Genomic DNA, 23,755 nt, shown 5'->3' on the forward strand with positions numbered 1-23,755 from the left:
TAATATAATCAAACTAATAAACAAATACTAATTCTATTTAAACCATTATAGACCATAAGAACATAAGAAGAGCTGTGCTGGATCAGACCGAGGGTCCATCGAGTTCAGCGTTCTGTTCACACAGTGGCCAACCAGCTGTCGACCAGGAACCCACAAGCAGGGCATGAGTGCAACAGCACACTTCCACCCATGTTCCCCAGCAACTGGTGCCCATAGGCTCAGTGTCTCTGGTACTGGAGGGAGCACATAGCCATCAAGACTAGTAGCCACTGATAGCCTTATCCTCCAGGAATTTGTCCAACCCCCTTTGAAAGCCATCCAAATTGGTGACCATCACTACCTCCTGTGGTAGCGAATTCCACAGTTTAACTACGCACTGAGTGAAGAAGTACTTCCTTTTATCTGGCCTGAATCTCCCACCAATCAGATTCAGAGGATGACCCTGGGTTCTAGTATTTTGAGACAGGGAGAAAAATGTCTCCCTACCCACATTCTCCACACTGTGCAGAATTTATAGACCTCTATCATGTCTCCCCTTACCCTCCTTTTTTCCAAGCTAAACAATCCCAGCTGTTGTAACCAAGTGTGGTCTCACCATGGATTTGTATAGGGGCAGTATGACAGTTTCATTCTCAATCCCTTTTCTACTTATGCCTAACATGGAGTTCGCCTTTTTTACAGCAGCTGCACACTGGGTTGACATCTTCATTAAGCTGTCCACCACAACCCCAAGATCTCTTTCCTGGTCGGCCACTGGTAGCTCAGGTCCCGTCAGGCTATACTTGAAGTTGGGATTTTTTGCCCCAACATGCATCACTTTACACTTGCTTACACTGAACTGCATTTGCCATTTAGATGCCCATTCTCCCAGTTTGGGGAGACCCTTTTCGAGCTCTTCACAATCCCTTTTTTGTTTTAACCACCCTAAATAATTTGGTGTCACCCGCAAACTGGGCCACTTCACTGCTCACTCCTAATTACAGATCATTGATGAATTCATGAAATTAGAGTAGTCCAGTTGTGTACAGTTGAAAAACTACCCACCCCCCAAAACACCATTATGAAACTTTGAAAGCTGAATAAAAAATATATGAAAGTCAAAAATATTTGCTGACAATAATTTATGGTAGGAGAAAGAGGGAAGGGAGCTATGGGAACAATCCAAGCAATTATACAATTTAAGGTAAGTCTTCAAACAACAGCCATGAACACAATCGATCTGCTCCTATACAAACTTAAGCCTCAAAGCTGTAGACCTCAGCGTGTCACTGTCCTCAAAGCTGCTGCTGGATGAATAATGTGGTAGGTATTTGCAATTTTCTCCTGAATTGCCATTTTCATATTTATCATTTTTATTCACTTCTTATCACTCACTCCCCCTTCAAATGACTTTCCTCTCTGAAAAAACTTATATTCTCCTTCAGAATTACTTGACAAAAAAAAAAAAATGCTCAGAATCTCCTCTGGGACAAAAAGAGTTGTGCTTCTGGCTAGGGGTGGACGAAAGTCACTTACCTTTTCTCACAGCTTGTTCGCGGTGGGGGGGAGCGCTTCGCTGCTCCCCCCGCGAAGTTCAGGCCGGGGGGGAGGCGCCTCGCCTCGCCCGGCCGCGAACGCGAAAGTAAAAAAAAAAAAAAAAAAACACCCCCTGATAGGCTACGTGACGATTCACGTAGCCTATCACGGCTAGATCTGCAAAGTCAGCCGTGATAGGCTATGTGAATCTTCACGTAGCCTATCACGGGTGACTTAAAAAAAAAGCGCGTACGCGAATGGCGGCCCCCATAGGGAGCCGCCATTCGCGTTCCTTATTTAGTTGCTGTAGTCTACGTAAATGTTTACGTAGACTACGGCGACCAAATAAGGAACGGTAATGGCGGCTCCCTATGGGGGCCGCCATTATCCGTACACACTTTTTTTTTTTAAGTCACCCGTGATAGGCTACGTGATGATTGACGTAGCCTATCATGGCTGACTTTGCAAATCTGGCCGTGATAGGCTACGTGAATCGTCACGTAGCCTATCAGGGGACTTTTTTTTTTCTTTTATTGCAATGGCGGCGGCGGCAGCCGGTCGAAAGACTGGCTGCCGCTCCCACCCCGCTCGAACACCCGACGAACCGCCAGCCGGACCCGCTGCCGGGAGGGACATTCAGGGAAGGTAAGTCCCGTCCCGGGGGGGTGCGGTGGGCGGGGTGGGTGAGGAGGATTTCTCCCCGAAACTTGTTCGGGGGGCCGAACACCTTGGCGCTCGGCCCCCCGAAGTTTCGGGGAGAAATTCTCCGCCATCCCTACTTCTGGCATCCTGCAAGGGGGGAGGTGTGAACACCCCATTCCCCAATGGCCACATCCTGATCCTTGTCTTAATATGGAGACTGTCCTTCTGAGGCCCAATTGATAAAGAAAGTAATTGGAAACCAGTAGATTCCCTCTGCAACTTAGAGCCCCTCTGAAAACACTGGAGTGCTGAGAGCATTCTAAGTTCAGAATTAAACTTAGCATCCATGAGGTAATGCTTCTGGAGCTTGCTGCCATAGGCTTTAAAAGGACAGAGGGGAAAAAATAAAATAAAATAATCTTAATTGTCTTTGAACCACTGCTCAGAACTTCACCAGACAAAGTAATGATTGTCTTCTTCCCAAAGCCTGAATAAAATACATCAGTAGTTTTCACACAAGAAATGACAGAAATATATGATATGTCTGTCCAAACATTGGAGTAAAGAGAGTATGTGTGTTGATTTTCAGCACTAACTTGGGGCTTAATCATCACAGAGAACATTTACTCTGCTATTGAGATTGGTTACTCATGGAAGTTGGGTGGTCCTTTATATGACATTGTCAACCTCCAAGGCATCTCCCATGTTAAATTACCTTTATCACATTTTTTTTAAAGATTGGAGATAATGAGCTATCAAATTACAATGCTTGAGTTCCACATGAATTCCCTCATTCGGCTTGACTATAGGGGCATTACATAGGGCCTACACACTCTCACTCTCTTTCTCTCTTTCTCTCTCTCACACACACCTGCCAAAGAAGAGTTCATTTCATGCACCTGATAAAGAGGCATTTAGTAAAAAAAAGAAAAGAAAAAAAGTCTATACCATAATAAATAAATGTATTAGTCTGTCAGGTTCCACATAACTTCTTGATTTTGCAGCAACAAATTGGGGACAAATTCATTGACTTCCCCATTTTGTGTAAACATAGTAGTACATAATTTTGAATCAATAAGCAAATGGAAAGTTTATTACTACTGCTACTACAATTATTATTATTATTAAATTGGCACTTCTTCAGAATTTTGCAATGAGTTATCCAGTAAAAATAATAATATAGAAATGCATACATTAGGAGAAATAACTTTAAAAATGCAAAGTATTAGGAAAATTGCTTGTCACAATTGTGTGTATTAGGCAAAACTGTGTAACATGCAACTAGGGATGTACAAAAGTCACTTACCTTTTCGACGAGGTGAATCGCAGTGAGGGGGGAGGCGCTCCACACCTCCCCCCGAAATTAGGCTATCACAGCAAAAAAAAAAAGGAATGCAAATGGCAGCCACTGTAGCCGCTGCCATTTGCATTCCCTTTTTTTTTTTTGCCGTGATAGGCTATGTAAATACTTACGCAGCCTATCACAGCTTCCATAGGGATGCAAATGGTGTCCCTGCATTAGCTGTGATAGGCTACATAACTATTTACGTAGCCTATCACGGCTATAGTGATGAAGCAAATGTTGGCCGCGGACGCGGCCACCATTCAAAAGTCAGCGCAAACGGCAGCAGGTAGGTGTCCTGTTTCACATGCCTTTTGTGGGGTGGGGGGGGGCTTTGTTCCGCCACAGATTTCAGGGGGCCGAATGCACAGGCATTCGGCCTCATCGAGATCCATGACAGAATTCTCTGACATCCTCAGAAAAATGAGTAACTGAGAGAATAGAAAATGTTCAATCCCTATTCTGGAAAAACCAAAGACTAGGTAATGCTACCCAATTTGGATTCTGTTGACTTTTTACCTAGTGCACCAACTAAAAATGATTACCATTATATTTAGTTCTTACCACCTTTGCTACTGTAGAAAATGCCATGTCTCGCTTGATTTCTGTTATGTACCTAAATCTGAATCATTAGGTTTCACTTAAGACTGCAGAGTTCTTGTATTCTCAGAAATGCAGTATCAGCCATTCTGTATTTTTTTGACCCAGAAATCATATGTGAAGACATTCCATTGTACTTGGAGTGGGTCATTCACATGTGTCGTCTGGAGGAGCATACAGACTTGAGGGACCCATTCTCGTATGATACTGCAAATTGTGTAGCTCTCCTCTTATGCATCTGGAATGTTGTGTTCTGCCCGTTGGAGACTCTTTACTTTTTTCTTTTCTTTCTTCAGCCTATTCCATTGTATGCTATATTATGTTTTATGGAACTTCATTCACGTCACATAGAGCACTGCAATTCTGCTCAAACTGGAACATTCCACTACTAATTTTCCACCACAGAACACATTGCATGGTGAGCTAGCTGAAGGAGGCATTTGGAGAAGTGAACTGAGGGGAAGTCTAGGAATCAACAAAGGTTTAGGGGAGAGTCTCCATATAATTGTGAGTATTAATGTTACACAGTCCTATCAGCTCCTAAAACCTTTATCTAACACCCTTGACAGACCAACAGGTGGAAAATGGACATATTCTTTAATACTGTTTCCGAATTAGATGTTCCTTGCTGTTCAGTTTGGGTCTCAGCAAAATGATGTAGCATTTCGGGGAGAAGATGCAGCCTAGCAACCCAGCACTGGATAATAAGATGGAGAAGATCTCCACAGCCACCATGTCTTTGCCTTTTGTGCTTAGGTAGGTTGGGACAAAGGAGACCCACACACTGCAAAATACCAACATGCTGAATGTAATAAACTTGGCTTCATTAAAACTGTCAGGTAACTTGCGGACTTGGAATGCTACAATAAAGCTGGACATAGCCAGGAAACCCATGTATCCTAAGACAAAATAAAACATGGTGACTGAACCTTCATTACATTGCACAATTATTTCTTCAGTTATAGAGCACATGTCTAAATCAGGAAATGGAGGAGAGCTTGCCAGCCACACAGTACAAATGCTGGCTTGGATAAGGGAGCACGGAAGGACAATGAAATGGGCCATTTTCTTCCCCATCCAGCTCTTCAACCTAGATCCAGGTTTTGTGGCTCTGAATGCAAGAGAAACTATTGTGGTTTTTGCCAAAATGCACGAAACAGCGACTGAGAAGATGATGCCAAAAGCTGGTTGTCGGAGAAGGCAGGTCGCTTTTCCTGGTTGTCTGAGGAATAGCAAAGAAGAGAGGAAGCAGAGTAGGAGTGAGATGAGCAGAGTGTAGGTGAGCTCCTGGTTATTGGCTTTGACTATGGGTGTATCTTTGTGCTTAAGAAAAATGCCTAGCACCAAGGCTGTGGTCAGGGAAAAAGAAACAGCAACTGAAGCTAAACCAATCCCTATAGGTTCACCATAAGACAGGAAGTTCAAAACTTTGGAGATGCAACCATGTTTATTCTTGTTTGGATACTGATCTTCTAAGCATTTGAAACAGTCATTCATATCTGAAAAATAGAGAAGAATGTCCCATTTCAGTTCCAGTTCATTTGAAAGAACAAACATTGTATGATGGCAAAATTGGAGAAGTGAATTACCTACCAGTCTGATTTGAAATCTTCCCTTCTGGGCATGGATCACAATCATAGCAGCAAAACTTTTCCCCTTCCTTCCTTTTCTTCTGAGTACCAGAGTGACAATGTTCATTACAGACAGAAATAGGAAGTACCTATCGATATACATGAAATAAGTTAGAACAGTCCCCATCACCCAATGGTGAATCCAGCACAATTTCCCAACACCATCAGGAGAAGGATATTGGTGGAAATGTCAAGAGGGCAGCCCAATCAGGATGAGGGTAACCAGCCTGACTGAAATCAACAGCACCTCTGAATGGCTCTCTTTCCTGGTATAGCAAAGGAACAATATTGTGTGCTATTTCTGTCCTTATTCAGTCTGCAGTCAGTGTGCAGGACCCAACCATTTGACAAGGAAGACTGGAGGATTGTCAGGAAGTACTGGTAACAAAAGGTTTGCTGTACTGCTGTGGGTGCAGGAAACACCAAATTTCCAAAGTTCTTCAAATTTTCCCCCAACAAACTAAAGCATGAAATTGCTTTTTTTTAAAAATGAACAATTTTGAACATTCTTTCCATCCAAATTGGTGTATTTTTCTAACCTGAGCTCATGTTTGAGTAGTTGCAAACAATTTCAGAGAACACGCTTTCCTGCTTGTGCTCACGTTTGGGGTTGAGAAAAGGCATGTGCTCACTTTTTGCAGACAGAAATAAAATTCTCATAATCCCTAAGATGTTCTCCAAAGCCAGCAAATCCCTTTCCAAGAAACCTACTTGCAAGGTATCACACACTGGGGGAGCTGAGCCAGATTCATTGGTTCAGAATAGGGTGTCCCCCTTGGTAGTTTTTGTGTCAATGTTGCCTGCAGTTCAGGCAGCCACCTTGCCAAGCTCCTTGTTCTTACCCATTCAATTGAGCCAACCCTTTGGCCAGTGGGGAGGGGGGTACCATTCCCATCTTCACCATTCATTGTTTCATGGGACTCACATGCAATGCAGTTCAACTGGCCTTCCCAGGTAGTTTTACCACTGCAGACCCTTCTTGCTAAGGATGGACAAATCTGTAGGGATGGACGAAAGGGACTTACCTTGTCCCGCAGCTTGCTTTGCGGTGGGAGGGAGGTGCTTCGGTTCTCCCCCTGAAGTTCAGGAGAGGGGGGGAGGCGCCCCATCCCTCGCCGGCAAAATTTAGGCCGGGGAGGAGCGCCCCGTCTCCCTGGCCACGAAAAATAAAAGGAAAAACAAAAACACACACCCGTGATAGGCTACGTAACGATTAATGTAGCCTATCATGGCTAGATTTCCAAACTCAGCCATGATAGGCTATGTAAATCGTCACCTAGCCTATCACGGGTGACTTTGGGGGGGGGGAAGCGCGTACGCAAATGGCGGTGCCCCATGGGCGCCGCCATTTGTGTTCCTTATTTTGGCACGTCTAGTCAACGTAAAGATTTACGTAGACTACGGCGAAAATAAGGGCAACGCAAATAGCGTTCCCTTATTTTTGCCATAGTCTACGTACATCTTTACGTAGGTTACCCCTTTCCAAATAAGGAATGCAAATGGCGGCACCCATGGGGCACTGCCATTTGTGTACGTGCTTTTTTTTCCCAAAATCACCCGTGATAGGCTACGTGACGATTTACGTAGCCTATCACGTCTGACTTTGGAAATCTAGCCGTGATAGGCTACGTAAATCATCACGTAGCCTATCACGGGTGTGTGTGTGTTTTTTTTACTGTACTTTTTAATTTTGTAATGGCGGTGGCGGCAGCCGGTCGGGAGACCAGCCGCTGCCGCCACCCCCGCCGAAACGCCGCCGAAACGCCGCTGGGACCCGCCGCCGAGAGGGACATTCGCCGAAGGTAAGTCCCATCCCAGGGGGGTGGCAGGGGGCCGGCGGAGAATTTCCCCAACACTTTCGGGGGGCCAAATGCATCGGCACTCGGCCTCCCGAAGATTCGTGGAGAAATTCTCCGCCATCCCTACAAATCTGTCAATTTCAGTTTCACTCAGTTTCTCATTTTCCCCATCTCAAGTATGGATTGTCCAGGTAAATGCAACATTAAGTTGGCCTTCTGTTTGCTGCCCATCCACCATGATGACTTTGAGCTGCTAGGGTTCGTATTCCAAGGTTAGTTCTATATTGGTAAGGGCTTGCTATGAGGGGCTGTATCTACCCTTGAGACATTCAGAACTATGATTGATTGGGCCCTTTGGGACAGAGGAGGCTTAGATTTCTCTGGCCACTACCTGGATGGCTTCTTTTTGACAGAGCTCGCTAACACAAGCCACTGGGCCTGCCTCCAGCCTAGCCAGATACCCTGGGGTTTCCCTGGTGGAAGAAACAACAGAGGGACTTGCTTGTCTTACAGCTTGATACAGTGGAGCAGCCATTCCACCTCTCCCGTGAGGAGACTGCTACAGCTAGGAAGGGGCTGCAGTGCAAAGAAGGTTACTATAAGGCAGCTAAAGGATCTTGAGGGGAGCCTATAGGGCTAATCTGGCTGGCCGAATGAGGACAAACTTGCACATATGGAGGGAAATGTTGGTTAACTGCCTATCCCGTTGGGGGAGTAAGTCCCTGCTAATGGCTGAGATGCAGGTGGTATCTGATGCTTCAGGGGATGTAGCCTTTGGATGATGTCTAAGGTCAGGTGATGTACACAGTACTGGCATCTAAGGAACATTAATTTCCTTCCTTCCTTCCTTCCTTCCTTCCTTCCTTCCTTCCTTCCTTCCTTCCTTCCTTTGATCCCAATGGCAATTAAACTCTGGGGTAGGAGTTCAGAAAAGAACCATCTGATTTTTGGTACAATAATAGAATCATAGAATCACAGAATAGTAGGGTTGGAAGGGGCCTACAAGACCATCAAGTCCAACCCCCTGCTCAATGCAGAAATCCAACTCAGAGCCTCCTTGACAGATGGCTGTCCAGCCTCAGTAATAATAGTTCACTTATTAGTGCAGTTATTAATAGTCAGACCTATACCTTTCCCAAAGTTATGTGCCTGGTTCAGGCATTCATCCCCAAGTGCCTCAACAACAATATCCTGTTTGTGGCATGCTGAGTCCCTGGCCTTGACAGTGTCATGGCTGGTGCCTTTTCTTGTTTCCAGATGGAAGGCTTTAGGGAATTGCCCCTTGTGGCAATTAATGAACCAGACCCAAATCACAGGTGCTGTGGAGCCTTGGTAATGAGAGGTCTGCTGCACGATCAGGCAGTCCTGGCAGGCTGGCAGCTTAAGGAGTTCAGGTCAGTTCAGGCCTAGACCAAAGCTGGCCCATTCCCCATCAACCATGTGATGAAAGTCACCGTAAACTTTAAATGGAAGGGCCTGCCAGGAGCGCCAGGATAACCACCAGCACTTCATGTTTATCTCATTGCTGCCACCAAAATGCTGGAGGAATGGTCTAGAGAGTCACCATCCCTTTATCCCAAACACTCTGTTTGTGTTATTTAGGATTACATTTATATCCTGCCTCATTTATCTTTTGCAAGGAACCCAAGGGAGCTAACATGATCCTCCTCCTCTCCTCACAACAACCCTGTGAGATAGGTTAGGATGAGAGTCAGTGACTGGCCCAAAGGCACCCAGTGAGCTTCATGGCCAAGTCAGCACCATGTCATCTCCTGCACTGCCTTAATACCATACCACCACCATGTAACTCCTCATATACACACACAAAGCTCAGTTTAGATCACATTGTTAAAAGTGCTTCCTTCACAAATCCAAGTGCCTGAACCATTTCTTCTGTTTGCATTCATACTAGGCATCAGTGTCTCAATGATCTTCCTTTTGGGTAAATTTGATTCAATTGCCAAAATAGACAACTTGAATTAATTACTTTGATTCTTCTCTCACATGCAGCACCCATGGTTTATTTCTACTGTTGTTACACTTGATTCCTCCCTGGTGTTCTTTTATCCAAAGTATGGGTGGTCTCCCTGTCTCTCCCATGTAGCATACCTAACATTCAGCACAATCCATTTCATACACTGCTTTTTTCTTTCTCCTTCTCCTTCTCGGCACTTTCATTTTTTTCTTACATACTGAAGATTGCCTGGTCATACATTTTGAATCATACAGCTGTGATCTAACTAATATTTGTTTTAATGATAGGGGAAATGTGGGGTACTTACTACATTGAACTTAATATTACAGGTCATAGAAATGATTCTAACTTTCTTGAGAATCTATTGGTAAACGGGGGGGGGGAAGAGATTGGAACTCTCATTCTGAATTGATAATTATTATATGACAAAATTCTCATCCTTGGAAGTTCATGCCTATTCCTACAAACCACATCATCAGCTTTTAGATGTTTCAAAAGGTTCTTGCATAGAGACAGTGAAGGCACTAATTAGGACACTCTGTGCTACTCATTTTTTTGCATTCCATGGGTGGGCAGACTGACTATGCAACACAATGTCTGCCTTTCTTCAAAGTTTTTCTAAACCATCATGTTTCAAGGCCCTTCTGCCCCATTAAACCTCTACATCCAAAAATGCCAATGACCCCTTCTCATCTGTCTGTCCCCTCAGTCAGCATAGTACTGCCTCCTTCATGTAAAAATGCAAACTTTTCACCCACCATTACCCTACTTCTTGTGTTAAAATCACATCATCCACATACACTTGGCATAGTATCACATCCTTCCAAATGCACTTCCTTTCCAATGAGTGCATGTATGATATGGCCAAAAGGGTTGCCAATCTGTTCCCCATGGCCACCACCCTACATTGTTTGTAATACATTACCTCACACATAAAATATAAAACTATTGCACTTCAAACGTCAGTGAAATCACCTATACATTTTTCAGGGATGAAGCAGCCCAGAATGTTACTTTGATAACCAAAACTTTTACCAAGTGTAGGAACAGTAACAGAACATTTTACCTAGCAGGGATGTCTGGATTAGAAAGAGTTTGTTTTCATTACACATTTGAATGGTGAGAGGGACACTCCTTTGGTGGAATTAACAATCTACAAGACTTTGTAGGTGAATGTGTTTATCTTCACTGAGATTAAATCTCTATCTCTATCTGTATCTGAAAAGAGATATTAGGCCCCTCACTGTTGCAGCTCCTTTGAATGTACTCAGCGGCGCTGACATTCTTCTAAAGTTTTATGACCCTTCTCAAGGTCAGGTTAGTCAGAAAAGGAAATTGTGTGTACCTTTCTTACCCATTTGGAGAATAAAGAGTCCACCGAGCTTCCCTCAGAATCCATACCTGGTTAAAATGTAATTGATGCTTGGAGAATTTTACATCTTGCTGACAGAGAGTATACTTTTTTCACCAGTTCACCATAATTGTTTTAGATTAAATTGCTTTTTGATTTCTACATGTTTAGTATGTCAAATCAACAAGATTGACATGTTGGTAGTGTCAGATCATGCCCCATTATGTTTGGAACTTCAATTTTCTGATATTCATAGGGCCCCTGGTCTTTGGCGTTTTAATGTTTCACTAGAGATGGGGGAGAATTCTGCCACGGACCCCAATGAGGCCGGATTCCAAGAATTCGGATCCATTAGGGCCCATGGCGGAATGCAGCAGTCACCTCTAGGGATGTATGAAATGTACTTACTGTTCCGATCTGGGGTGTCTGCAGTGGGGGGGAGGTGCTCCGTCCCTCCCCCCAGAATCCTCCCCGGCTGGCTCCACTCTGTGGCAACTCCGAGGAGCCGCTGGCCAGGGCTGCCCGCAGCCGGATTCTGGCTGCTGCTGGGCTGCAGCAGCCGCAAATGATGGCTGCTACACCGGCTGCCATTTGCGTCCCTGCCAAGCCGTGATAGGCTATGTAAGTATTACATAGCCTATCACAGCAAAAGGCAGCCATGCAAATAGCGGCTGCAGCAGCCCAGCAGTGGCTGGAAGACAAGCCGGAGCTGCTGCCACCACATCTGCCTCCAGCTAGGTCCATCCCAGGGGGGGATTTTGGGGGGTGGCAGGGTAGAGGCCATTCCACCACAGACTCCGGGGGGCCAGATGTCAAAGAATCCAGCCTCACTGGAGTCCGTGGTGGATTTCTCCAACATCCCTACTCACCTCTGCCTCCCCCCCCGGAATCCATGTGGGTTGACCCCCTCATCGTGGCAATCCTGTGGAGCTGGCCACCGGCTCTGCTCTGCTGGCAATATCGCCGGCCACCATTGCAGTGCCGTATCGCTGGGGTAGGGTAAGTGAGTCTCCGGATGCAAATGGCATATTGCGGCCATAAAGCTGGTAGATTAGCCTAAATGCAGCCATTTACAGCTGCATTTAAGCTAATCTACCAGCTTTATGGCCACAAAGGGCATCCACCATGCCATTTGTGTCCCTGTTTTTCCCCACAGTAGACCACACAATCGTGGAGGGGGCGTTTGGGGGGGTTGTGAGGGGTTGGGGAGAGGAGACGTTCTTGGCAGCCATTGGCTGCCCAACACTCAGACAATCATAGGAGGGAAGGGACGGAGAAGCATCTTTTAGCCCTCTGTGCCCCTCCCAAATGCCTCTTGGATGCGCAGCTCCCTCCCACCCTCCCTTACGCAGTGTGGGTTTAACTGGCCACCCTTTTGGCGGCCAAGTAGGGATTTCAGGCTCATAGTCCGATTGGCCTGGGCTGTGTGTCTTGTTTGCCAACTTCATACTGTAAATGGGGTGGGTGAGTCCTCAGGTGAATCAGGTTTAATTCTTATGATGTTTTGGTCGCATTTCCAAAGAGCTGATAGGATGGGCAATGGGGAGGAGAATAGGAATGGTGAGCATTCAGAGGCACTGTTCTGGTGACAGGTGATGCCTGAGGCCTCTGCTCTGGGTTTTGAAGGGCAAGTGTTACCTGTGAGGCTGACTCACCTCACCCACCAGGTGTTTTGCGGCCCAGAGGGTGGTGATAGGGGAAGGCCTACCTCCCTCCTAAGGGGGAGCCCTGTTGGATGGTGATGTTGACACCACACTCCACAGGCTGTGAATGTTTTTTTCACACATTTGCAGTGTCAGCTAGCAGCTGGCACAGTTTAGTGCCCATCTTGGGTTTCCCCTTTGCATATATTTAATAAATGTGGCCCAATTTGCATCCAAGCACCTGCGTCCATCTCTTTATTACCCATCTCCACTCACAAAAAAACATTCTCTAGTTGTTTAGCCCCAAGGTTGTATTGCCTCTATAACCATATTTTTGAGGTGGGCTCCCTTTCTTCACTGTTAAATGATGCTTATATTACTGTGATTCCTAAGCCAAGCAAAAATCATACCCATTGTGCTAACTATCGACCTATATCATTAATGAATGTAGATATCAAAACATCAACAGAAATCTTGGCTGATAGATTGCAACAAGTTATGGTTGCACTGGTTAGACCAGACCAAGTGGGATTTATTAAAAAAAATAGACAGGGGGCTGATAATCTTAGATTAGTTGTTGATCTGGTTGCTTTAAACTCTGAAAGAACAGCCCAGGTGGCCATCATTTCTTTGGATGCAGAAAAGGGCTTTGACAAAATTCATTGGAAATCTACTTTTATTACATTGACTAATTTTGGTTTTCCTATGGAATTTTTGATATGAGTTATACTCAGCTCCAAGAGCTAGAGTAACAACTAACAGTTTATTTTCAGCTTTTTTTGTTTTACTCAGGCAGGACACCAGACAAGGTTGTCTATTCTCCCTATTGATATTCAACTTATGCTTGGAACTCCTGGTGTGTGCTATTAGACAAAACAGTAGTATTCATGGATCTGTCAATTTTGGTTTAGAATTTAAAATCAGCCTTCATTCTGATGATCTTTTGTTGTTTATCTTGAAACTCCAGTCGTCAGTTCAAGCTTTGATGAAATTAATCGAAACCTTTGGTGAATTGTCCAGCTATTCAAATAATTGGTCAAATTTGGAAATAATGCCAATTGGAGATAGGGTATGCACTAGTGTATAAGCCACTTGGCAATTTCGGCGGTGCCCAGATTTTATTATTTATTTGGGAACAATTATCCCTAGAGATATATCTCAAATGATTAGGTTAAATTTAAACAAGTTGATTGATGATAGTTCATGAGATATAGATAGATGGGCATCTTTAAAGTTGAGTTTATGGGGTAAGGTGAATACACTTAAGATGAATACCATACCTTGAATTATTTATGTTATACGTGGGATCCCTATATTTATATCTGGCAAATATTTACAAAAAAATAATGCTTTGTTTCATAAAATGGGGGGAGGGTCCTTTCCACCAAGAATATCTTTGAATAGGATGCAACTTCCAGTTAATGAAGGCAGGTTCAGTTTTCCAGATCTAGCTATGTACTATCGGGCCTATTTGCTGACTCGTACTAAATTTTGGTCTCTTTCACTTAGATTAGATCTTCCACCTTGGTCAGTGTTGGAATCTTGTCTGGAGCCTCTCTTTAAATGGATGGCATTAGGTTCTTGGCATATTAAGGAAGACAGAGCTCCTCCCACAATTTTGGCAGTTAGAGAAGTGTGGTGTATAATGTCATGTCAATTACAGTTTGACCCATTTTCCCATGCTAAATTGACTTTATGGGGAAATGCAGATTTAAGAGTTGGTAAGAAAATGTTTTTATGGCAGACCTGGACAGATAAAATTATCTTTACCCTGGATCAATTAGTGGGCATTAATGATGTGTTCTTTTTATTTTCAAGTTTGCGAGATCTATGCAGTCAATGCTTCTCTTATTCATATGTTTTGGAAATACCCAATGGTTGCCTCCTTTAGGGAGAAAGGTATTATACAGATAAATTTTGTATTGGAAAGCTCTTTAATATTTTCTGATGTAAATGTTCTTTTAAATTACTTACCTGCTTCTTGTAAATGAAGTCTTTCATGCCCTTGTGGTTGGTAAAAGACTGATATTATGATAATGGAAGGATAAAAGCTCACCACCTATAATGCAATGGGTTGAAGACTTGACACCACTTGCAACATTAGAAAGAGAGGTATATAGGTGTAACTTGAAAATTGACTTGTATGTGAATATTTAGTCTGAAGTTTATGTGAAACCTATTTCCTCTTTTTCCCTGATGCTGGGAAAGACTGAAGGCAAAAGGAGAAGGGGACGGCAGATCTATCTATGGCTAGATAGCATCACCGATGCAATGAATATGAACTTGAGCATGCTCCGGGAGAGAGCGCAGGACAGGAAGGCCTGGCGTGCTATGGTCATGGGGTCACGAAGAGTAGGACATGACTGAATGACTGAACAACAACAACAAGACTACTGTAATAATTCAGAACTGAGGGTTTTAGAATATGTTGTTATGGATTTGGTGGGAGTTGTTATGTTTTTTGTTTGTTGAATTTGTTTTGTTGAAATTCATAATAAAAATTGATTAAAAAAACCAATTTGGAGGATAAACAGTCTGCCAGGTTTACCCCAGAATCCTTACCTGGTTAAAATGTCTGGGCCACACAATCACATCTGGATTAATGATAAGTTCTTTTCCTTCAGGAGCATTGGGATCCACCATACCAACCTTCAACATCTGGAAAGACTTGTTCGGGAATGTGACCATATTCACAACATCAAATCCTCTTCCCATTTCCCTTTTTTCATTAAAGGACACTGTTTCTTTAGCTGTGTTGTTAAACAAAATGCCATGAAGAAATGCATGGAGCTAGTTGAAAGAGAACAGGACAATAAGGGAAAATGGCATGCTTAGGATTTCACTCTGAAATTCTTCTCAAGTTGCAAATATTGAAGAAAAAGTGAATGAACAAAATGTTGTGCACACATTTCCCTCAGTAACTAAAAGAGGAGAAAGCTGAGCATAGGTGCATGTAGCACTTAGCTGTTCATTTTTTAGTTTTTTAGACATTACCTTCCAAGGATGCAAAGCCTGAAGGTCAGCACTGTTACCCCTCATCATTGGTCTGTGCTTGGATCTATGTAAGTACATGGCATGCAAAGCATGAGCTAAAGCGTAGACAGCATTGTAGATGCTGTAGCTGTGGCCAGTCATGTGCATTTCAAAAACATCTGTGGTAAGTCTATCTAGCCTCTCCTTTCCAGTACATGTTTCATTGATCTTCACCAACTCTCTTCGATCTGGAAAGGAACAGTCAAATGCTTGTGCCCAGATATCTTTGAGAAAACTCTCTCCTTGAGTCCAGAGCTTTATGCTCTGAAGATATTCCTTGAATCCAAGGATATCTTTTGAGTGAATCATGAATGAAATGGCACCATTGAACAGCTGGAAACCCCTACCCTTCTCAAGGCCTGTTGATATGAAATCAATCTGGGTTGTTATAATCCAAACCTTCCCAAATGAGATCTTTTCCTTATTTTCAGGATCTCGTAGAAATGCAATTATTCTTAGCCATGAAATCGTCAAGGATTCTCCATACAAGATAAATACACTGGCTTTATAATCTGTGAAAAGTGCTGCAAATAGTCTTGTGATTACATCATACATTTTATTCCATTTATCCATATGAATTTGTGGTGGGATTCTTTCTGTGAAGGCTGAGCAGATTCCATTTTCAGAAAGCAAGGGTTCCAGGGCCTGCAGAAAATGTTCTCCAGTGTTATCATCCACAATAAAGAGCCCAAGCCATGTCCACCCAAAATGTTGAAGTAACTGGATTATTCCCATATACTGATGGGCTTCATTTGGCACCATACGGTAAAAGGAAGAAATCTGCATGGTTTGAATCTCTTCTGAGGCAAATGAGCCATATGTGAGCTGAAATAATATGAAAAAAATATTTTAGAGATACTTTAGGAACAGTTTCTGTATGCATATGCCTGATGATGTAAAAATCAAAACAATACAAAATGTTGAAGGAATGTGCATGTCCGGTGAGAGTAGAAATCAAGATCTCTTTCAGAGGAATATTCTGAACTTATGGGGCTATAATTCAATTTCCAGTATTTACCCCTGTCAATAACACATCTCCTTAGCTCTGAACCTTAAAATGACTCAGGGTATTACAAGAGATTTCCCCACATCCCCTTTTCCAGATCCTACCTGTGGAATTTTGTAGAGTTCTAAGATGTCTGCCATTCGAAAGGAGGTTTCAAAGCCAAGCCCCCCGATGATGGCTACCAGGTTTTTCTGAGTGTCACATTTGTAGTTGGGGATAAATCTATACAGTTTGAAGAGCAGGTCCAGAGTGGTCCTGTAGGTCATCATCGGATCATAGTAGCTATCATAGATGTGGAAACCGAGTGTGACATTGGGCAAGATCTCAGGATTCTTGTTGACCTCATTTACTGCAAATGTCAAAGCAAGGGTGTGCTGGTAGAATTTTGATACCACACTGCAAATATAGAGAGTGTATTATTTCAGGAGAGTATTCTACAAGACATGAAGTCATTATACTACAATCCCAGTATGATGTGCACCACATCCCAGTATGATGTGCACCACATGCCTACATATTCTTATCTGACACTAATTCGACATTTACATATAGTTTTGCCAATTTTTTTGTGGCCGTGATAGGTGTTCGAAGAAGGATGCTGAGGGAGCTCAGACTTACCTATCTGGATGAAAGACAAAGTCTGGAGAGTAATGCCATTCACCCAATATGGCTGATATGCATTACATTAGTATTACACTGTGTTGAAGTGTCTATTAATTTGATTGGGGATATATGGCAGATAATTTTAATGTAGTTCCTTTTTTGAGCTGGTCTTGGACCGTAATAAAGTTTTATTCTATACTACAATCCCAGTATGATGTGCACCACATCTGAATGACTTTGGATACTCTCTGGTATTTATAATTTTAATAAATAATGAATTATACTGCTCAGATAGGATTGCTACTGTCACTTCTTGTTTGCCATATTTCTCTGGCTTGGATGAGAAGACAGTTAATTTGTTACAACTTTATACACAGCAAGGAAGGTTGAAGATAAGACATTGTGTTTGAATTCTCTCTGGAAGGAATATCTAAAATTAGGAGTGGTCAACATGTGGCCATGGACCACATGCATCCTTGGCCATTTTTTTGCCCCTCCAGGTTGCCATCAATGAATTGCTGCCAAAATCAAGTATAGCCATGGTGTTGGAAAAAAGCTCAATTTTCATTTTAAAACAAGTAATGGAGGGACCTACTACCCTGTTTTCATGTCAATTAGAGATCTTCTGGCACATTCAAGAGAGTTAAAAGTTTATTTATTTATTGCATTTATACCCCGCCTTTCTCCCTCTCGCAAGGAACTCAAGGCAGCTTACATTATCCTCCTCCTCACCGTTGTATCCTCACAACAACAACCCTGTGAGATAGGTTGGGCTGAGAGTCTGTGACTGGCCCAAAGTCACCCAGTGAGCTTCCATGGCCAAGTGGGGACTAGAACCCGGATCTCCCGGCTCCCAGTCCGTCACTCTCACCACTACACTACACTGGCTCTCCAGTTAGACAAAGAAACACATTACACTGTTGACAACCTCATCCATGTTGTTGTTGTGTGTGCTATTTGTTCTGTGTCATTATGTGAATGGTATTATACTTACATAAAGTATTTTAATGTTTTTGTTGTTGTTGTCATATCGTTTTTAGCTATTGTGAACCCCCCAGAGATCTTTGGCTATGTGGCAGTATAGAAATATAATAAATGAAATGAAATCTTAAAATGTAAAACAAAAAACAAGCCAAAATCAAATGGGGAAACAATAAGACCATAAGTAGTACCATGTTTGGCTCAGACCAAGGTCCATCTAGCCTCCAACATTCTGTTCACACAGTGTTCAACCAGCTGGCCCAGTGGGAAACCCAAGCGTGCATTACTGCAAAACACTAAGGTAAGCCACAAGCTCCCAGAAAACTTGGGAAATTTCTTCTCCTCCCTCCCATTCTTCCAGGCATTTGTGTTTCACACACCCTTGTAAATGGTGAAACAAGATGGACTAAGAATATGTTCTCAGCATTTTTAATTGTAAAGGAAAGAAAAGAATGCAATGCAAAATGAGTCACAAATCAGTTTTTGACGTTCTAATCCACATATTCTCTGTGCAATTTGGCCTAATATAAACAATTTTGCAAGCAATTTGCCTAATATAATGCATTTTTGAACTTTATTTTCACTGATATACATTTGTGCGCACTTTCCGCTAATACATGCATTGGGTATGTATTATCTTTCTTCTTCTTTTTCACACTTACTTGTGTATATACCATATTTTTCTTATACAACTTGCAAAGTTACCAATAAACAATTAACTTCTCTCTCTCTCTCTCTCCCCCCCTCCATACATTTTATAAATAACTAAAGTAAGTTATTGAAAAACAAATTTAATATTTTCATATATTGCTTTACATCTACAGAAATTAATAAAGCATACCCATTTTTTTTACAAATGTATTTCCTCATTGTCTTTTTTCAGCAGTTCTAACATAGTATGTTAATTTATGTTATTTAAGTTATTTAAGTTATGTTATTTCCAACAGCTCATCCCTACATGGTTTTATTTGTCCTGTCCACTTTTGTGTATACAATATTCTTGCAGCAGCAAACAAATAAGCTGTTCCTTATGTTGATGACTAACAAATCCATACATGCAATTAAGAAGATGAAAAATGGGGTCTAATAAAAGATTGTAGGCTACTAATTTCTCCATATTTTTTACTAATCATTCTACAGTTGTTGTTTTGCCCAAGAATATGCCTGCCAGAAATGATAAACATATCTTATTTGTTTCTCACATTTCCAACGGTTAGTCAGATAGTTCTTGTTTATTTTGTTTATTGTCATGGGTGTTATATACCACCTTGTCATCAACTAATACAGATTTTTCCCCCCTAATGGACATGTTTAATGAAAAAATATGGATCTGACTCCAGAGTCTTTCCCAAATTTCCACTGAAACCATCCTTGGTGACCATTTAACCATATAATCTTTAACACATGCTGTTTCTGTTTCATATTTTATGAGTAATGTGTAGCTCTTTATCAGTTCCTCAAACTCTGTCCTATCTCTTAGCTGTTGGTTTCATTTAAGCTATTCAGTGATGCCTGATAGATTGAAAGATAGATAGATAGATAGATAGATAGATAGATAGATAGATAGATACTGTATATAAATGAATATGAATGGGGGGTACCATTTTTTCTCCTTTCTGAATACAGTGTTATATTATTTTGCTCCATATACCAGAAAGGGCTGTTTCCTTCCATATTATATAGTTGGAGGTTACTCCTGATTCTAGTTTTTTTATTATTAATTTCAAAAGTGATACAGGAGGGCTTAACACATTTTTATAGCAATACTATATTCTTAACAAATTTGAAATTAACCCTCTTTTGCATGAATTATTCTACAAGTAGTATTTTCCCATGACATTTCATGCAGAGGAGCTTTTATCAGAGCTCTTTGAAATAAGGACATGAAGGTATTAGCTTCTAATAAACAAGGGGAAAAGTGTAGCCTGGTGCAAAACTTCAACAGAAAAAGTGCAAATGAAAAAAAAAAAGGTGATCTTATAATGAAGGAGATTCTCATTGAAAAGGCACAGTGTATTGCAAAAGCATTTTGTAGCCCAAAATGTAAAAACAATGTTCAATATCAATTTCTCTTTTCTAATATATATTACAAGTAGTAACTAGAATAGTGTTAAATGGGAGGAGGGGTATTAAGTTACATTATTTTCAACTTATTTACACACAATACCACTACTCATCAAAAACTATCAATGGAGTTTGATCAAAAACTATCAAAACTATCATTCAGTTCATTTTTTGAGAAGAATTTACCAAAATCTGCAAAGTTCTTCTGTATAAATGGACCATAAAGAACTTGAGACTTCAATGGTCTTAATGTTGGAGGAAAAATGAAGTCTGCACGATATATCTAGCCAGAGGGCTTTGAGTACACAGCCCTTAAAAATCTAGATTTTAATCCCTGTGCATCTAACTGCATTTGTCATGCCAAATTGGGGTTGCAAACTCTTATTTTCTGAGATGCTTCCCATCGATCACTACTACACGGCAGACAGGTACTAAGTGATCATCTCCGTGCTAGGAATAGGTGTACCTATTGAATGTGGTCAGTGCAGATGAGTGAAAATTTCATTTGGTTCATTGTTTGATATACCAAAATTCACAGATCTCTTTATACACACAAGTGAAAGTATGTGAGATTTTTATTTTTTTATATATCAAATGTGGGAGAAAGCAAAACTGACAGATTAATCCATTCCAATTTAAAACAGAAAGAACAAAAAGGAACTTCACCAGTTCATCTTCAATAGTAATATTGGCTGTTCATTGGTTGACAAGTCATAACATCCCTTGGCAACAGTCCTCTGCCAAATGCACTTTTACAGTGTGTCCTTTTTTATTTAACTGTCATTTATTTTTGTTTGAAAACTGTTTTCCGATTGGTGTGTATGTGTAGGACTTGTTTACTCTGATCAGCAGACCAGAATAGGTTGCAATGATCTTAATCATAGAACATAACATGAAACTTAGAGAGCCTCAAACCAAACATATAACTTTAAGGAAAATATCCCCTCAACATCCATTCTCTAATTGCTTCTCAAATTGCCACTGAGATAAATTTGTGCATGGCCAATGATACCAATGGGATGCATTCTATCAAGAAATGTTCAACATCAAATGTGGTAATGTGGCCAACAAGGGAGAAATCATTTGTTTCCAAACTCCATCACAGAACAGAACAATACTACATGTTCTACAGATTCACCTCCATATTTTTATGCCCTCCAAAACAAAGGAACATATATATTTCCAAAAGCATATATTTCCGAAAGCATTTGAGAGGGCAGCACATTAAATCAGGCCGAAGTATGGAGACTTCATGTTTCCTGCTGATAGTGTCTTTGAATGGGCTTTCTCTACACACTGATTATGAGCAGAAAGAGGAGGAAGGAGTGGGGAGGGAGTGTGGTTGAGTAACTGACAGATCCACCTTCTAATACTAGGGCACATTTACCAGGGACACTGGTCACTGTGCTTTGGGGGAGGACAAGGATGGGATCATGAGAAGGTTATTCTTCAAAGTCACCAGGATTCACTATGGAATGCACACACATACATCCTTAAAATGCTTTTGGACCATAATGACTCCAGAGCCCCTAAACATATCCATCTGAAACTTCACAGGATTCTTTACTGGTGAATCGTCTGCAATGCATATCATTTTCATACAAATTCACACACACACACACACACACACACACACACCCCTGGGGGAAGGAGGGAATGCGATGTGAATTACATGAACTACATCACCTACCATTTTCTGCAACTGGAAGTTTCTTATGTAGGGAAACCTCTGGGATACCTGTACTTTTCTATTCAATGGTGCACAAATAATACCTGGCATTCAAACATCTTCTTTCAGAAATCCTACAAATATCAAGGCTACATTTGCACAACCAGCCCCCCTCTGAGGATATCCTTCTGACATTCTTTAATCTTAATCCACTCAGGAAACTAACTTTGCAATTTTTCCTGCAATTCTGCCATGAAATAATAATAAAAAAGCTATCAGCAATCTCCTTTAAATTAAAAACACAAAACTAAAAGGCTTGGAATAAGTCCAAGACAAACTGGGCTGGTTTCTAACATGCTACATTGGTGTCTGAGTCAAAGCTGAGGGTTGGTGTACTCCTCTATTTATTGCTACGAAGGGACTTTATAGGATGGAACAATCATTTACGAACATAAACCTCATCCAATTACTGCCATAATTCCACCCTAGGAATAGAATCAAAAGCTGCATTCCTATCCATGAAGGCAGAATACAGTTTCCCTTTCAAGGATCCTGTATATTTCTCCCCCAAATGTTTGAGGACCAAACAGTGATTCCAAACTGAGTGGTTCTTTCTAAATGCTGTTTGAGAGAGTCAGTAAATTCACCAACATACATGGATATAACTTCCTCATTATTGAAACAAACTGATAGTTTCCTAGGTTTTCCCATTAATAAGTCTACTAATGTCATTTTTTGTTTTGTTTTGTTTTGTTTTGTGCTGGGAGGGTGTTTCATATCCTCCCTAACTGTTGCACTGCATCCAATCTGCACACATCCGGCTGCAGGTAAATTCTGTGCAGAAGGAGATCTTGCCTTAGGCTGGACCAATCTTACATGTTTTCTTTAAGCAACTTATCATTTATATAAATCCCTTCCCCACCCCCTGTGGCCTGGCATAACCCAGAAGATGCAGAAGGTGGGGGGATAAATTCTTACTGTGGAATCTCAAAGAGCTTCTGAGAAGGATATTCCTTGAATGAAAGCTCGTCAAAGCTATAAAAAATCTGAGAAGCGATCCCACCAATGACGAGGCCCCCCTTCTGATACCACTCATGTGGAACAGGGAGGGGATCATCTTCAGGGCACTTCATAGTATATACTTTGACTTTGCACACAATGGGAGGCAGCAGAAGCAGGAACACCAGTAGACACAACATGCTGGTGTCAAAGCTTTTCTCTACGCACACTGATGCTGACATGGACAACAACTGCCTCTCTTCTAATGCCTTGGATGTTGCCTGACTTAGCCAACACACACCTTAAAGGGGAATGTATCTGTGGTACTGCTAGAATCAACGGGGGTAAAAATGCCTTGCATACTACCTTAGATGGCCAGCACTCCAAGTTCAAGTCTGGCTGGAATAAAAGAAAAGACAAAGACAACTCTCAGAGATGAGGTTGACAGAGCCCTGCCTGCCTCTTGTCTCTATTCCCAGCTCTCCACAGCAGAAATTTCCCCTTATTTATAACCACTTACTTTTAACCACTATCAGCCTTGAGGACTGATTTTTCTACAGCCTTCTGGAAAGCCTTTGGAGCTTTGGTCACGTGAACAATTAATTGTGATTTGGATAATTGCAGGGGAAGATAATTACTTCTCCAAAGCTTGGACTTTGAATGACACTTTTGGTAGAAAACATGCTGGGTTCCTCCCCCACCCCCATACATGAATAGAAGTCTTCTCCCTAAAGGAATGAGAAATGGGAGCTTGGTTCCAAATTACCAGAAGTCAATGCTTGGCACAATAGAATAGCCAAGTAAGACACGAAGGTGAAGCCATTCTCTCGACTGAGGACACAAAGCTTGTGGCAATGACAAAACCTTTGATGAGCTTCTGCTGGGCTGTGAAAACCTGGCTA

At 41.8% G+C, this 23,755-nt stretch overlaps 1 protein-coding gene across 1 annotated transcript; it reads right to left on the reverse strand.

The window, feature by feature from the left end:
* Positions 1 to 4,696: 4,696 nt before the first annotated feature.
* LOC146342901 (vomeronasal type-2 receptor 26-like) lies at positions 4,697 to 23,095 on the reverse strand. The gene is made up of 6 exons (XM_084808068.1): positions 22,833 to 23,095; positions 16,642 to 16,933; positions 15,493 to 16,356; positions 15,061 to 15,288; positions 5,693 to 5,819; positions 4,697 to 5,598 (listed from the first exon to the last, which is right to left on the reverse strand). The coding sequence occupies exons 1-6, from the start codon at positions 23,093 to 23,095 to the stop codon at positions 4,697 to 4,699; spliced, it is 2,676 nt and encodes an 891-aa protein (XP_084664194.1).
* Positions 23,096 to 23,755: the final 660 nt, after the last annotated feature.

Source organism: Heloderma suspectum, chromosome 6, assembly GCF_057233095.1.
Source record: "Heloderma suspectum isolate Gila_16-S chromosome 6, 16-S_ref, whole genome shotgun sequence".
NCBI lineage: Eukaryota > Metazoa > Chordata > Lepidosauria > Squamata > Helodermatidae > Heloderma > Heloderma suspectum.

Coding starts and splice junctions, on each gene's coding strand:
- LOC146342901 (XM_084808068.1), bottom strand. CDS start 23,095: ATGTCAGCATCAGTGTGCGTAGAGAAAAGCTTTGACACCAGCATGTTG. Junction 16,357..16,641: donor AACTCTACAAAATTCCACAG/GTAGGATCTGGA, acceptor ATATTATTTCAG/CTCACATATGGCTCATTTGC. Junction 5,820..15,060: donor GGCCCAGACATTTTAACCAG/GTAAGGATTCTG, acceptor GTATATCGATAG/GTACTTCCTATTTCTGTCTG.